We start from the raw sequence: 15,203 nt of genomic DNA on the forward strand, positions 1-15,203 counted from the left end.
CCAATATTTTAAAAAATATTTGTTTGTTGTGGCTCTAAGTCTAGCTTCCCATACCCTCATTGGAAGCTGCATAGAGGTGCCAGGGAAGAAGGAAGAGCAGCACTCTGACAGGTAGTGCAACATCCTATGCTCTTCTCTTTGCTTTCAAGATTTCCTTTGGGCTCTTATGAGCCTTTATTCATCTTGAAAAGGTTGCTGAATAGAAGGTTCAAAAAAATGGTAGCGACCACACACAGCTACCTGAGCTGCCTTACTCCATGTCTTGCTTACAGAAAAGCAGGAAGAATCCAGAGATAAATACCAATAAATGCATAAAATTTCTTGTAAGGCAAAAATAAATAAATCAATCTTGCTTTCTTATTAGCTGCCTACTGCCTGCCTGAATAAAAGAGGAGAAAAACTCTTTGCCGTGTTAGCCAAGTCATTTTTCTGTTGACATACTATTATATGCTCAAGCACAATATGCAGTACTAATACAAAGACAGACAAATACAGGTACTAACTTACATGCTAAGTATAATAGTTTTATTTGAAAGTTTTATTTAAATTAAACCTGTTTGATACTGAAATATTAATGTTTAGAAATTAGATAATGGATAACATTTTCACAACAACATTGACATAAAACTACCAAAACAGACTGATCTGGGAACCTAAAGTGGCAATATGACTTTAGCAATATCTTTTAGAAGAACATCAACATCTTATTAAAGCAAACTCTTAATGCCAAGTTTCAGCATTTATTGATCCTATTATAAAAGGTATTACAAAAAGCTTTAACAAAACTGGTATGCAAATTCTTCATCACGGGTGTTCCAGTTTTAAACAGTAATAACTTAAAATACAACACTTACTTTTTGAGTCTGCACACAAGAATCCATTTCCTTAATCTGCAGTCCAAGGGCATTAATGACTGACTGGCCAGACATAACCATATTGCTGACCTTTTTAGAAGCTGATTCATTTACTGCAGATCTTATTATCCTAGTAGTAAATAACGTTTCTTCATTTTGAGAGGAAAAAGCAGAACAGAACAAAATTCAGTGAGTGACAGACTGCGAAGGTACTGTGCTATAAAACCAATGAAAATGTTTATTTTCTACTTGTTAACAACACATAGTGTATGTATATGCTCTCAAAAAGTCAAGTATATTCATATGATCCACCAGTGCTAAGTCTCAAGCTTCTGGATCACAATTCAAGCACTCCATAGTTAAGATTTTCAGTTAATTCAAGAGCATCCACAACAAATTATGTGCAATGTTACTGGAGATGGAGTAGCCATCATTTCCTTTATAAAATTTTTATTTTATACTTAAAGAACAATGAGAAGTATAACGTAATAACCAGAATGCCCTGCAGACCAAAAGACCAGGATAATTATCCATTAATTGGACAGCAAATAAGCTAGCTCAGGTTTCAGAGTAGCAGCCGTGTTAGTCTGTATTCGCAAAAAGAAAAGGAGTACTTGGGGCACCTTAGAGATTAACAAATTTATTTGAGCATAAGCTTTCGTGAGCTACAGCTCACTTCATCAGATGTTTTGTGAACTTTCTTTAAAAAGAACCAAGCAACCCACATATATGTGAAGATACTACCAGTCACAGCATAATACCAGTCACAGCAGAAACACCACCAACCTTAGAAATAGACCCTGTAGCAAAACACCCCACACACACACACAGTTTAATTGAGAAACTCAGCATCTATTCGTAACAGACAACATGACATTGGTGTATGCAGTGCTGGTGTAGCTATGTTGGTCCCCGGATATTAGAGAGACAAGCTGAGTGAGGAACTCTCTTTCATTACATCTCTGTGTGGGCTCAAAAGCTTGTCTCTCTCACCAACAGAAGTTGACCCAATAAAAGATATCATCTCACCCACTTTGCCTTTCTAACTTGACATTGGGACATAAACAGTGAAATTCATCCTAGGGTATAAATTCAACAATTTATAGCTCGGCAGCCTAGAACATGGGGGTTTTCTGTAACTACTGAAATACTAGAGACTACATACACTCCTGCCAAAAAAAAGCCTGAGCTGATGACAGGAGTTTCTACATATAGTGCAGGAAAATATATTGGTAAGTGACCATGTTGCAAATCAGATGCCTTTTGTTCTTCTGAAGAGCTGGTCTCTTTCAGGTTTTAGCCCTGCTACTGCTGGTTGTGAAATAGTTGTTTGCTTCTAGGACTACCTGAGGTATTTTTCCTGGGAATTTTAAGGAAGATAAATATACCTTTCCTTACCAACCACCTCTGTCACCATTTTATCCAGAAGCTCCCTAAACTGTCGGCCTCTCAAAATAAGGGAACACAGACATGAGCTGTTTTACCCTACAGTTTTCTCCATGTGCTTCCTGGAGACTACATTAGTTGCTATCGAATGTGCCGAGAATGTGAGAGCATCCACAGAGTGGATGCCTGTAGTACCTCAGAAATAACAAACAGTGCCCACAAGATGCCAAAACTGATTAGGAATTTTACAAAGTTCAAATGAACCAAATCCTGAAATTCTGTCTTTATTTGTAGTTCAGTCTCTGCTGTACAAGCCACTTGGAAGCAGAGAATTCTAGAGGAGGTTTTTTCTTAGTGGGCAACCTCAATGTCACATTAATGGGCATTAAGGAAAAAACTAATTCTGGAAATAAATGGGAAATAAAAGCAATTGTTTCTTTGTATTTTCTAACAAGTGCCAAAATGCACAACTGAGGATAAAGATAAAATGCTTATAAAGAACAGGACAGGCCACACTGAAAGAGGTTACAATATCACTCCAACAAGTTGAACTATCCAAAGGGATTTTAACAGAAATGGAGATTTTTTAGTTGCAGAGAATACTTATACTTACCAGAGTAGAAACTATGACAGACATACATGTGTTTTTGAAGGCAAAATTATTTTCTATTCAGTTGGTCAGCAATAGTTAAATAAATGTAGTGGAGGAGCACGGGCTTTGAATAATTACATATGACTAGAGTAAAAGGCTGGTCAAAAAATATTTTTTCCTCCCTATGGAAAATTTTGAATTTTCATAAGAAAATTGAAAATGTGTTTGTTTTTTCATTAAAAAAAACTATGGTTTTTGAAGACAGCAGGCACTTTCCTTAAAAGTTTGCATGTCGTCAAAATCGACGGAAGATTTGACTAGCCCGGTAAAGGAAGGTTTGAAATCCATATGTAAAATATGCTACAAAAAAAAGATTACATTTCTACAATGAGTTCTGGGTAGGCCTATTCAAGCATAAACTGATTACATTTATTTTTCTTATTTCACTTTCGGACTGACTATGATATGCATGAGTCCGTGATATCAAAATGCATCAATTTGTTCAATGCAGTAAATATCATACAATCTGACTGCAATATGAAAATATGACATCTATCCCAGGAATCCTGGGAATCTCACATGGATTTATTCTTTCAGGAAAAATTAACACTGCTATAAGACTCATCTTTAAGAAGTGGAAAAAGTATGTCACATAAAATCTAACACTATTTGTGCGTGTAACATCAAAACCAAAAGCTCTCTGGATTAAACAAAAATTAACCTCTGAACTCTTCATTTAAGATAAAATTATGTGTATAAAACTAACAGTTTACCTTTTTGCCTTGCTTTATCTGGAGGTGATTTGGCTTTCAAACTTGGCTTTTTGAGAGCTTCTTTTGATGCTCTCTTTTCAGTAGTTGTGGAAAGTTGTTTTAAGGGTGAAGTGGGTTTACCATATCCAGAACTCCTAACCAATATATGAGGTCCAATGGAAGATTTCTTCTTATGTAAAGGAGCTGTACTTTGAGTGCTCTTGTGCATTATTTGCTTATTAATCACTGAATCCAATCCCTTGTTCCTCCAGGAGCTGGACTGATGTGCCTGTGTAGAATAAGTATAGTTTGTAACAACCACATTAGACTGTAATAATATCCAAAGGTAACTTCAGTTCTTTTCCTGTTTATTTAAATATAATTCTAGTAACAGAATACTGGGCCAGTTACAAGAGTTATACTTAAACAGGAATAAAATTCCTGATGGAGCTGAAAATGAATAATTCAAACCCAAACAAATGAAAAATGTGTAATTCTATAAAAATCTCCAGTGCTTTTAAGGTAGTGAAAAGAAGACATCACACCAAGTAGGGAAAATTGCCTATTAGGTGGAATGGACAACAGGGTAGAGATGAAAAAGACCTATTAGGTCGTCTTGGAAATTGGCATTCAGCTTTGGAGTCATGACCCTAATGAGTAGATAGCAATAATGTTTTCTTGGGAATCCCCAAATTATGGATAGACATTTCTAGCAAATATGTTTGTAAAAACAATCTTCAAAATGTGATTTAAAATTATTTTAAACAGATAAAAGATAGCTAAATATGGCTTACCTTATTAATTTTGCTGTCCTGATGCAACAATGCAGAATCTTGTATTTTTTGTCTCAAAAGGTCAAGCTGCTCTTTATCAATCTGGTCTTCTTTATCAGTCCCTTTTTGATGACTATCTTCACTACTTTCTTTTGCAGTTGCCTGGAGAAAAACACTCTCTTCTTCTTTACTACATTTATCAAACAAAAAATCTAAACTTTGCTTCTCCAGAACTGCATCATTTTTGTGTTCTTTAATTGGCAAACGACTGACAAATTCAGCTGCTCTGCTGTCTGTTAGTTTCACCGGACTAAAAAAGAAAAAGAAAAAGTGCATTTAACAAGACTTGCAATTTGCTTACAAATATTTTTTCTAAAATTGACACACAAATGCAATGTTATTTCCATTGCCAGGTCAAAAGACTCTTCATTTTTGAAATAGCTACTTGCAATACTTCTAAACTCTGTTTACTAATGGAGTAAGTCTACTGGAAATAGATCTTATTTTCAAAAGTGGCCAGACCAACTCAGAATACATATTCACTTTACAGATCAGCACAAACTACACACAGTAGTACTAAATTATCTAGCACAATAAAAATCTAGATTCCTAGCTCAAAAATGACCCTAGTTATTCAGAAAGATGATTTTCACAAATAATTCATGGACATTAAGATGTTAAAACATGCATTTTCTAAAACAAATACCTTACAAGCTCCAGATCAAAGCCTCTTGCATGAGATGAATCTGCTCTAATGGGTTTCATTAATTCCTCTACAGTGAGCAAATCTAAGGAGTGGAATATATTATTAATTTTAAGTATAATATTTAATACACAGTAATAAACTAGTTATTTTAAAAAAATTATTACAATTCTGAGTGGGTGATAGATTTAGAAAACATATTTTATCAAATGCTATAACTTAGTATTTGGCAAAAATATCATGTATCTTTCTGAAACATGCCCCTTACTGATTTAACTTGGCATCAAATAGATTCCAAGATACCTACCATATAAAATAATACACTGATGTTGCAAAACAAACAAAAAACAAAAAAAAACCCCACACTTGTCTCAACCATAAAAGTAACTTTCAAAACAAAAGTGTCAGAATCATTAATTTTGAGTGTTTTTTTTGTGTGTGTGTCTTGTTTTTACAAGCACCCTCATTGTCCAGAAACTACATACAATCTCTCAGGTGTTATTCAGCTATTTTAAGTTAGGCACAGGTATTCCAAATGGTATAATTCTGCCTGATTATTGCATAAAATATTTATTGGCATTTTTAACTTAAGTCACTAACTATGTTTTAAGTGCTGCATTGAACACATTGATAAGGATAATACAAAACCAGTAATAAATGAAAGCTGTGTTAACTTGAACCCCATTAAAAAGCAAAACAAAAAAAGAGATACTGAGTTAAATTCTGCCAAACAGTAATCTGTAATTCTCCAAAATCTCCAGTGCTTCTAAGGTAGTGAAAAGAAATCACAGACAGAAAATAGAAATGGAAAAGACATACTAGGTCATCTCGGAAAATGGTGTAAATTAGGAATAACTCTCCTCAATTCTTTGGTGTAACTAAGAGCAGAACTTAGCCTGTTAATGTTTGTCACACAGAAAAAGTGGGTAGAGAAGATCTTGTTTCTAAGCTTTAAAAAAGGTGTTACAAATATAAAGCAAATTAAAATCTTTTCTTAAAATAGAAATTTATGTAGTACGAATCTTTGTAGGCCAGATCCTATCCACCTGTAGTAAAACCCATGGGAGAGAGCTGTTGGGGAAGGAGGTCTTTGCAAAGATTGGCTCCTGTCGATTTCCCTATATTGTCCCATTCAAGTCTGAACCTGTGTTGGGTAGGGTAATCAGAGCTGTTGAAGAACATGACAGATCCCCTGGCATCTGCAGGAGGCCATCCACATGGAGATCCTTTACCTCTGCATCAGCTCTGGCCCCCACCAGCTCTTCCTTGGCAATACAATGCTATTGGAGAACTCCGTTCGCCCTGGATGCCTTTGGGATACCAGAAGGGTGCTTAATGGAAAGATAACTGTATCAGACTATATTATCCTTGCTGGGAATGTGCAACCTGCCTTCTCATTCCTATCATCTGTGTAGTCTTCCCCCTCTCTACCACTGTAGATCATGATCTGGTGTAGCACTCTCTAAGAGTTTGAGTAGAAGAGAAGAGACAGTGCCACTGATGTGGCTGATCCCACATCTTGTGGAGTAGAGATTCACATGCTGAAGATCCACTCCCTGGTTGGATTTCAGGGAGAAGATCTAGAGTCAAATTTTCAAAAGTGCCTAAGTGATTCAGGAGCTTAAGTCCCATTTTCTAAAAGCACTTAGAAGCTCAAGTCTCACTGAAAGTCAGTAAGACAGACTTAGGAGAAAAGCTGGTCAGAAGAATTCCAACAAAATATTTTTTGTCATAATTTTCTGATACATGGAAATCAAAATATTTCAAGGCAGCAGTTTGAATTTGACAAACTTCTGATAGAACGCAGGAAGGCTCCCTGTCATCTCATCTCTGGATTCTCAGCAGATGGGGCTTGCGGGTAGGATAAAGTGGAGCTGGGACCCTGGTAGACCCAGCTCAGCCAGGAGTCTCAGAGCTGTCACTCCCAGGGTTGCAGCTTCAACCCACCAAGTATGTTAGAAAGGACCCAAGGCTTCCCAGGTCCCAGCAGTTCACCATATGGGCTGCAATGAAGCCAGGGACCCTGGAAACTACAGACTGAAATTGACATGATTTTTATTAGGTCCATAGCTGCCCTTCAGTGAATAGCAGCCCTGAAGCTGACCAGACTTTTGTCAAATTAAAAGGTCTGGTCAGTTTCACCGCTGTTATTCAGTGATAGACAGCAGTGAAACTGATAAGAATCACATCAATTTCACTCTGCAACTGCCAAGGCCTCATTGGTCTCCAGCTTCCCTGCAGCCTGCCAAAGAGGCACCCAGGAATCCTGGGAGCATATTTTGTTTCAGAAACACCAGATTTTGGTGTTTCCAAAATGAAATGTTGCAGGATTTCAGTTCTGTGAAAATTCTGGAGAACAACTTTTTGTCCTGAGTCAGGATTAAAAAAATTCCGAAAACTCTAAAGTTTTCACAGAACTGAAATTAGGTTTCCCAGCCAGCTCTACTTAGGAGCCTAAGGCCTGGTCTACACTACGGGGTTAGGTCAAATTTAGCCACGTTAGGTCAATTTAAAAATGACTGAGTCCACACAACCAACCCCGTTCTGTCGACCTAAAGGGCTCTTAAAATCGACTTCTGTACTCCTCCCCGACAAGGGGAGTAGCACTAAAATCGACCTTGCTGGGTTGAATTTGGGGTAATGCGGATACAAATCGACAGTATTGGCCTCTAGGAGCTATCCCAAAGTGTTCCACTGTGACCGCTCTGTACAGCGCTTTGAACTCTGATGCACTAGCCAGGTACACAGGAAAAGCCCCAGGAACTTCTGAATTTCATTTCCTGTTTGGTCAGCGTGGTGAACTCAGCGGCACTCAGCAGGACAGGTGACCATGCAGTCCCCCTATCATCTCCATCCCTGAGGTTATCGCAGATTAGAAGGCGAAAAAACCGCACTCACGATGACATGTTTTCCGAGCTCATGCAGTCCTCCCGCAATGATAGGGCACAGCTTAATGCATGGAGGCATTCAGTGGTAGAGGCCAGGAAAGAATTAAGTGAGTGTGAAGCGTGGAGGAAGGATGCGATGCTGAGGCTAATGGGGGACCAAATGGACATGATGAAGCGTCTGTTGGAGCTGCAGGAAAGCCAACAAGAGGGCAGACCCCACTGCAGCCATGTACAACCGCCTCCCCTCCTCCCCATGTTCCATAGCCTCCTCACCCAGACTCCCAAGAACGCGGCACGGCAGAGGCTCTGGGCACCCAGCCACTCCACTCCAGAGGATGGCCCAAGCAACAGAGGGCTGTCATTCAAAACAGTCTGATTTTTAGTGTGGCTACAATAAGCCATGTGGCCTTGTCCTTCCCTCCTCCCTCACCCGACTCGGGCTACCTTGTCCGTTATCTTTTTTTTTTTTTTTTAATTAAGAAAGAATGCATGGTTTCAAAATAATAGTTACTTTATTTCGAAGGGGGGGGAGTGTGGTTGGCTTACAGGGAATTAAAATTAACAAAGGAGGAGGGTTTGCATCAAGGAGGAACACACACAACTGTCACACCAAAGCCTGGCCAGTCATGAGAGTAGTTTTCAAAGCCTCTCTGATGCACAGCGCGCCTTGCTGTGCTTTTCTAATCGCCCTGTTGTCTGGCTGCTCAAAATCGGACGCCAGGAGATTTGCTTCAACCTCACACCCCGCCATAAACGTCTCCCCCTTACTCACAGATATTATGGAGCACACAGCAAGCAGCAATAACAATGGGAATGTTCATTACACTGAGGTCTGACCTAGTCAGCAAACAGCACCAGTGAGCTTTTAAAAGTCCAAAGGCACATTCTACCACCATTCTACACTTGCTCAGCCTATGGTTGAACTGCTCCTTACTACTGTCCAGGCTTCATGAGCCATGGGAGCAAGGGGTAGGCTGGGGTAGGTGCGACCGTGTGGTGCTGCCAGCTGGGAGAGCAGCCTGAGGCAGAAGCCTCCAGCTCGCAGGATATTCCAGGCCCGACTGAATCTCCATGAGACAAAACTTAAAGAAGAGAATGACCTGGAGTCTCTGGCTCCCATTCGGTGCTCTAAGAGGAGGATAGCCATGTCTGTCCAGGCACCCCGATCGACGTCACCGAGGTCTGCCAGGAGCACCCAGGAGATGTACGACAGCTATCAGTCCTACTGCACCGTCTGGCGCGAAGGCAAGGAGCTGCTGCTGTGCAGCAATGCAGTACTGCATTGGAGACGTACGGTGACGGTGAGCTGAGCAGGCTGAGCACGGGTAACCCAGGAAGAAAGGAGCGAAACGATTGTCTGCTGTTGCATTCACGGAGGGAGGGGGACCTGTACCCAAAACCACCTGCGACAATGTTTTTGCCCCATCAGGCATTGGGAGCTTAACCCAGAATTCCAACGGGCAGTGGAGACTGTGGGAACTGTGGGATAGCTACCCACAGTGCACCACTCTGTAAGTCTATGCTAGCCACGGAAGTGAGGATGCACTCCACCGATTTAATGCGCTTAGTGTGGACATACTGAATTAACTGTATAAAATCTGTTTCTAAAAATCGACTTCTTTTCTAAAACGACCTAATTTCGTAGTGTAGACAAGGCCTAAGATTCTCTTGAAAATGGAACTCAGGCTCTTCTGAAAAATTTTATCCCTAGGCTTATATATTTTACTTGTGTATGTGATATATTACAGTTTTGTTTTTTCAATTTTTAAAAAGAGATTTGTTTTATGGAAGAGAGAATATTGGAGTCAATTTATGTTATAAATGCATAAATTATAATTATGCATAAATGCATAAATAAGAACAGTCTGCTTTAAGTTTTAGCTCTTTGTTTGAAATAATTCCTTTAAGTAACTTGAACACACTTCTCAGGTGTAACTTGAGCATAACCCAAAACATACACTGATTTTACATAATTTGAACAAGAAAGGAATTATAGAAAGATAATATACTCAAGATTAGTTGAGCATGAGCAATACAGTCCACGTTACCAGAAACCACAGCTCTTTTTAACCTAAATGAAATGGCAAATAGCTGCTCTCTGTACTAGTTCTATCCATAGAGTTTGAATGTATCATTTCCATAATGTAGTACTGTCAACCAGGGAACGGCAATAGATGGGAAATCACAACTCTGCTTCCATGTGCAGCATCTACCTGATTCAGTAGTTGAGATGTTTTTTGCACAGTCTTCGTTGATTTGTGAAGCATCTTGGACTGGGCACTCTGCATTTTCCATCGTACTAAGATTAATTCTTTGCTCATCAGTGTCTCCTAGAGATTGATCAATATGACAATAGGCCTGCTGTAATGCTTCAATATCACTGTTAGTTTGTCCATAGGAAATACCTGCTGGAAATTAACAATCAAGATGTAGGGAACTGGAAATTCATTAGAGAAACAATAAGTCAACTCAACACATTGGAAGAACAAGTTTCAGTCACTAGCATGATCTATTAACAGATAAATGTAACAGCATTGTGACAAAGTAATGAGAAAAAGAAAAGAAATCCAACAATTTACTTATCTTCTCTCGACTCAATTTCAAAATTTACAGGGAGCAACTATTGCTGAAAACAGCAAACTTCATTTTAACTATGAAAGTGTTTATTAAATAATACTTGCTCTTCTCTACAGTCTTTTCCTGCAATTATAGGTGTTTCCATTTTTATAAATATTTTCACTACTAAAACTCTCACAAATGAGACGTATATTTTGTTAGATTAAATACAGTGTGGCTATGATGAAATAAGTGTATTGTAAGTCGTCATGGAGTTATATATTTTCTCATTGTTTTGATTTCTCTCCCCCATTAGAATTTTGAATACAATTAAAATTTTAGATGCTGTGAACGTCTATTTCTGACTTCTAAATGAAATTCAATTGCTAAAGAGTGTGTGTGTGTGAGAGAGAGAGAGAGAGAGAGAGAGAGAGAGAGAGAGAGAGAGAGAGAGAGAGAGAGAGAGAGAGAGAGAGAGAGAGAGAGAGAGAGCAGCTTGCAGTGATCAAGAAAAAATAAAAGAAAATATTTAAAACTTAAGTATCAGTTGTCTGGAAAAGACCTTTATGAAAAAAAATTTAAGCCTGAAAAGAAAAAGCATTTCTTTCCTCAAGATTTTGGTCATTACCAACCAGGGCTTGATTTGCATAGGCAACATAGAATTTCCTTATTTCCTCTATCCAATCCTCTGGAGCCATCAGGTCTCCAGCTAAAATACAGTCTAAATTAAAACAAACAAACAAAACAAAGACAAAGCAGCCTTACCAGTTCCATTTATTTCATCCTTAGTGACTTCAGGTGTCTGATGTTCAGTCACTGCTGCATCTTGCTGTTCAATGACCTTTTGGGTTTCCATGGTGGAGTCTTGTGAATCAAGCAACACAACTAAAAGGATACAAAAAGATAAACCTGGGACTTTAGGGAACACTGTCACTGATGTGATATTACACCTTCTCCATCCTGGCCCAGTGGATGCAGAATACAATTTTAATCAGTTAGGAACAGATTAGCACCTTGTGATCCGTCATGCGTATGGGTCAATTCCTAGTTGCACTTCCACCAGCAGCAGAGCAGACCTTGAACTGTGACACAGTCACAATTCAGTCTCTGCTTCCCTCTTGCTCCTTGTGGGAAGCAAGCTACTCCAGCTCTTTTCCCAGTGCAGCTTCCCTGCCCACTCTGCTCCAAACCAGCTCAGTTGTGCTGGCTGGCACACTAGACAAGAGGTGCTAAGGCTCAATCCACACCCCATTCCTGCCTAGGAGAGGAAGTAGTGGCTTAGCAATTGCTATTTCCCCACCATGCTATGACAAGCAATGTGAATAGTCAAATGGGTGTACACATCCTTATACTACGCTGCACAGATAGACTCATAAGTGAGCCCTTTAATTAACCCTCATGAATTAAGCCCTCACTTGGTTTTGTTATTAATAGGCCTTTACCATTTATCCCTTCAAATTCAGGATTAGCATACTTGAACATAAAACACTGTCAGAGTAGTTAATATTTTGTTAATTCACCAGCAGGTATTTTGTTAGTGGTGTAGGCCTTGTTTGAGCCCTACGCACAACTAACAGTGTGAACTAAAGGCTGTGAACCACAGTAGGCTTGGCCTTGGCAAAATAACTAATACACTAGATATTGGCTAACCAAGTAAGCACATTCCTGACTGGAGAGGATGGTACAAAAACACCCAGAGTTCTCAAGTAACTATGTAACTATATTCCAGGAAGTTAATACAAATACATCCCAACCTAGCACAAGATAAAATAGTTTGACAGAATAATTAATAGGGGTGTTTTGTCCAAGACATCTGGAGTAAGGTACAACGGGAGGTAACAAACAGATGTCATGAAACACGTAAGGTGGTATGTAAGTTGTTTATCCCAGTTGTTTGTCTCAGTCTATAAATGTCGGGGTACCTCGCCTTAATCCTTTGTGCGGCCGAGGGGACAACAGAAATTCCCGCCGCTGTCTGAGCCACTCCTTGCCATGAGGCACTCATGCGTTAATGTACTTGTGCAAGTTAAGAGAGTCGTTAGGACGTGCCTAGAGGGCAATAAACCTGGCAGAGTGCCTTAGTCACTGAACCTTGTCTGTGGTCTCTCTCTACAAGTAACATCAAGGTCCGCTGAATTAGCAGGCTGAGCTTTCTGCTCATGCTGGTAACACTGAAGCTCCAAGAACAGAAGCACTGAGCAGCTGTAACAGCTTAGCAACCTTGACCATGTGGCCGCAGCAACAACTTTCCTCTGCACTTATGAACTGGCTAAAGACAATTAATTTGTTAGACCCCACACGTTCTGCAGACACACCAAGTCTTGCCTCTCTATAATAAGATTACTCTAAAGGACTCTCCAAAAATCAGCACGGTTTTATTTTATTTTTAATTGCCAAAATAAAACCCGTTTAGCAATTTCTGAATTATTTAAACCCCCCTTTTTGGAGGGAGGAGACAAGTGAGAATAGGAAAAACATTCTGTTAATTTCTGAAAGACTTCTTGTGCACCTCATGATCTCACTTCCAGACAGGTAGGTAAGCAGGCTGCAGATTCTCTTCTTCATTCTGGTGAGGGGGAACGCTATAGAAGTGACCAGTAATAAAATATCCTTTTCTCCAGAAGTGGGTGTGTTATGATTGGAAGTCAGAGTGCTAGACAACAAGGTTAAGATTTTCAAAGACAACTAGGGGATTTAGTTACAACTCCCACTGAAATAAATAAGGCTGGATCCCTAGCTGGCTCTGAAAAAACTCAACCCAAGTTTGTTGGGTTGGTGGCTTTGGCTTTCAACAAGTAGGTCACAAAAAGCATGTAAAACACTGGTGTCCAACCTTCCATCACAGGGCCAAAAATATTATTTCAAACTATCAAGGGGTTACAATCAGGAGGAGAGGTGCAGCTTAAGCTGGTATCTTTTTCGCTTTGGTCCCTAACTTTAGGTTCAAAGATGCTTAATTGCTCCCACCCCGCCAAGTATCAGTTGGGCTTGGAGAAGGAAGCTGGGGCTTCATTAATCAAGTCCTGTTTTTAGAACATAAGCACGGCCATACGGGGTCAGACTAAAGTCCATCTAGCCCTATATCCTGTCTTCTGACAGTGGCCAGTGCCAGGTGCCCTAGGGGGAATGAACAGAACATGTAATCATCAAGTGATCCATCCCTGTCACCCATTCCCTGCTTCTGGCAAACAAAGCCTAGGGACACCACCCCTGCCCATCCGGGCTAACAGCCATTGATGGACCTATCCTACATGAACTTATCTAGTTCTTTTTTGAACCCTGTTATAGACTTGGCCTTCACAACATTCTCTGGCAAGGAGCTCCACAAGTTGACTGTGCCTTGTGTGAAAAAATACTTCCTTTTGTTTGTTTTAAACCTGCTGCCTATTAATATTATTTGATGACCCCTAGTTCGTGTGTTATGAGGAGTAAATAACACATTTACTTTCTCCACACCAGTCATGATTTTATAGACCTCTATCATATCCACCCTTACTTGTCTCTTTTCCAAGCTAAAAAGTCCCAGTTTTATTAATCTCTCCTCATATGGCAGCCATTCCATACTCGTACTCATTTTTGTTGCCCTTTTCTGAACCTTTTCCAATTCTAATATATCTTTTTTTTTATATGGGGCGACCACATCTGCAGGCAGTATTCAAGATGTGGGCGTACCACAGATTTATATAGAGGCAATATGATATTTTCTGTCTTATTAGCTATCCCTGTCTTAATGATTCTCAACATTCTGTTCAATTTTTTGACTGCCTCTGCACATTGAGTGGATGTTTTCAGAGAACTATCCACACTGACTCCAAGATCTCTTTCTTGAGTGGTAACAACTAATTTAGACCCCATCATTTTATATGTATAGTTGGGATTATGTTTTCCAATGTGCATTACTTTGCATTTATCAACACTGAATTTCATTTCCCATTTTGTTGCCCAGTCACTCAGTTTTGTGAGATCCTTTTATAGTGCTTCGCAGTCTACCTGGGACTTAACTATCCTGAGTAGTTTTGTATCATCTGCAAATTTTGCTACCTCACTGTTTACCCCTTTTTCCAGATCATTTATGTATATGTTGAATAGTACTGGTACCAGTACAGACCCCTGGAGGACACCACTATTTACCAACCTCCATTCTGAAGGCTGACCATTTATTCCTATCCTTCGTTTCCTATCTTTTAACCAGTTACGGATTCATGAGAGGACCCTCACTCTTAACCAATGATAGCTTACCTTGCTTAAAAGTCTTTGGTGAGTGACCTTGTCAAAAGCCTTCTGAAAATCTAAGTACACTATATCCACTGGATCACCCTCTACATTTCAACACTCTGGGCATGATTCTGAAACATGGCTACTAAGGCCCCAGTTCTATGAGCTCCACCTGCGAGGACTGCAGTGCCTGCATTGAGCTCACTGCAGGATCTGGCCCTAAGTTTCCAGGTGTGAAAACATGGAAATTGAATTTTTGGTGAAAAATTAGAGACTGTGTTGAGGCCTATTTAAAAATTAAGACATATGGATCATTCTTAACTACTTCAGTCCATGATTAGGGAGCAGTAAATTCACATTCAGAAATAAAACAGATTTACTTGCTGTATGTTTTACAAATATTTTCACGCTACTGCAAATTTAAATTTTTACCTTTAGCCAGCATGCCAGTCTTTTCATCCTAAAACAATTGAAACAGTGAAGG

At 39.5% G+C, this 15,203-nt stretch overlaps 1 protein-coding gene across 3 annotated transcripts in view; it reads right to left on the reverse strand.

Moving 5' to 3' along the window:
* The window catches only part of CEP162 (centrosomal protein 162), an 89,987-nt gene that overhangs the window by 45,772 nt on the left and 29,012 nt on the right, over nt 1-15,203 (reverse strand). For all 3 annotated transcript variants that reach the window (XM_084624755.1, XM_084624756.1, XM_084624754.1), the window contains exons 8-14: nt 15,152-15,179; nt 11,270-11,389; nt 10,162-10,356; nt 5,064-5,145; nt 4,379-4,667; nt 3,606-3,873; nt 855-1,003 (exon numbers count right to left, since the gene is read on the reverse strand). In XM_084624755.1, the coding sequence (XP_084480881.1) occupies nt 855-1,003; nt 3,606-3,873; nt 4,379-4,667; nt 5,064-5,145; nt 10,162-10,356; nt 11,270-11,389; nt 15,152-15,179 (1,131 nt within the window). The remainder of the gene's footprint in view (nt 1-854; nt 1,004-3,605; nt 3,874-4,378; nt 4,668-5,063; nt 5,146-10,161; nt 10,357-11,269; nt 11,390-15,151; nt 15,180-15,203) is intronic.

The sequence above is a fragment of the Lepidochelys olivacea genome, assembly GCF_965140295.1.
Source record: "Lepidochelys olivacea isolate rLepOli2 genome assembly, chromosome: 3".
Classification (NCBI taxonomy): domain Eukaryota; kingdom Metazoa; phylum Chordata; order Testudines; family Cheloniidae; genus Lepidochelys; species Lepidochelys olivacea.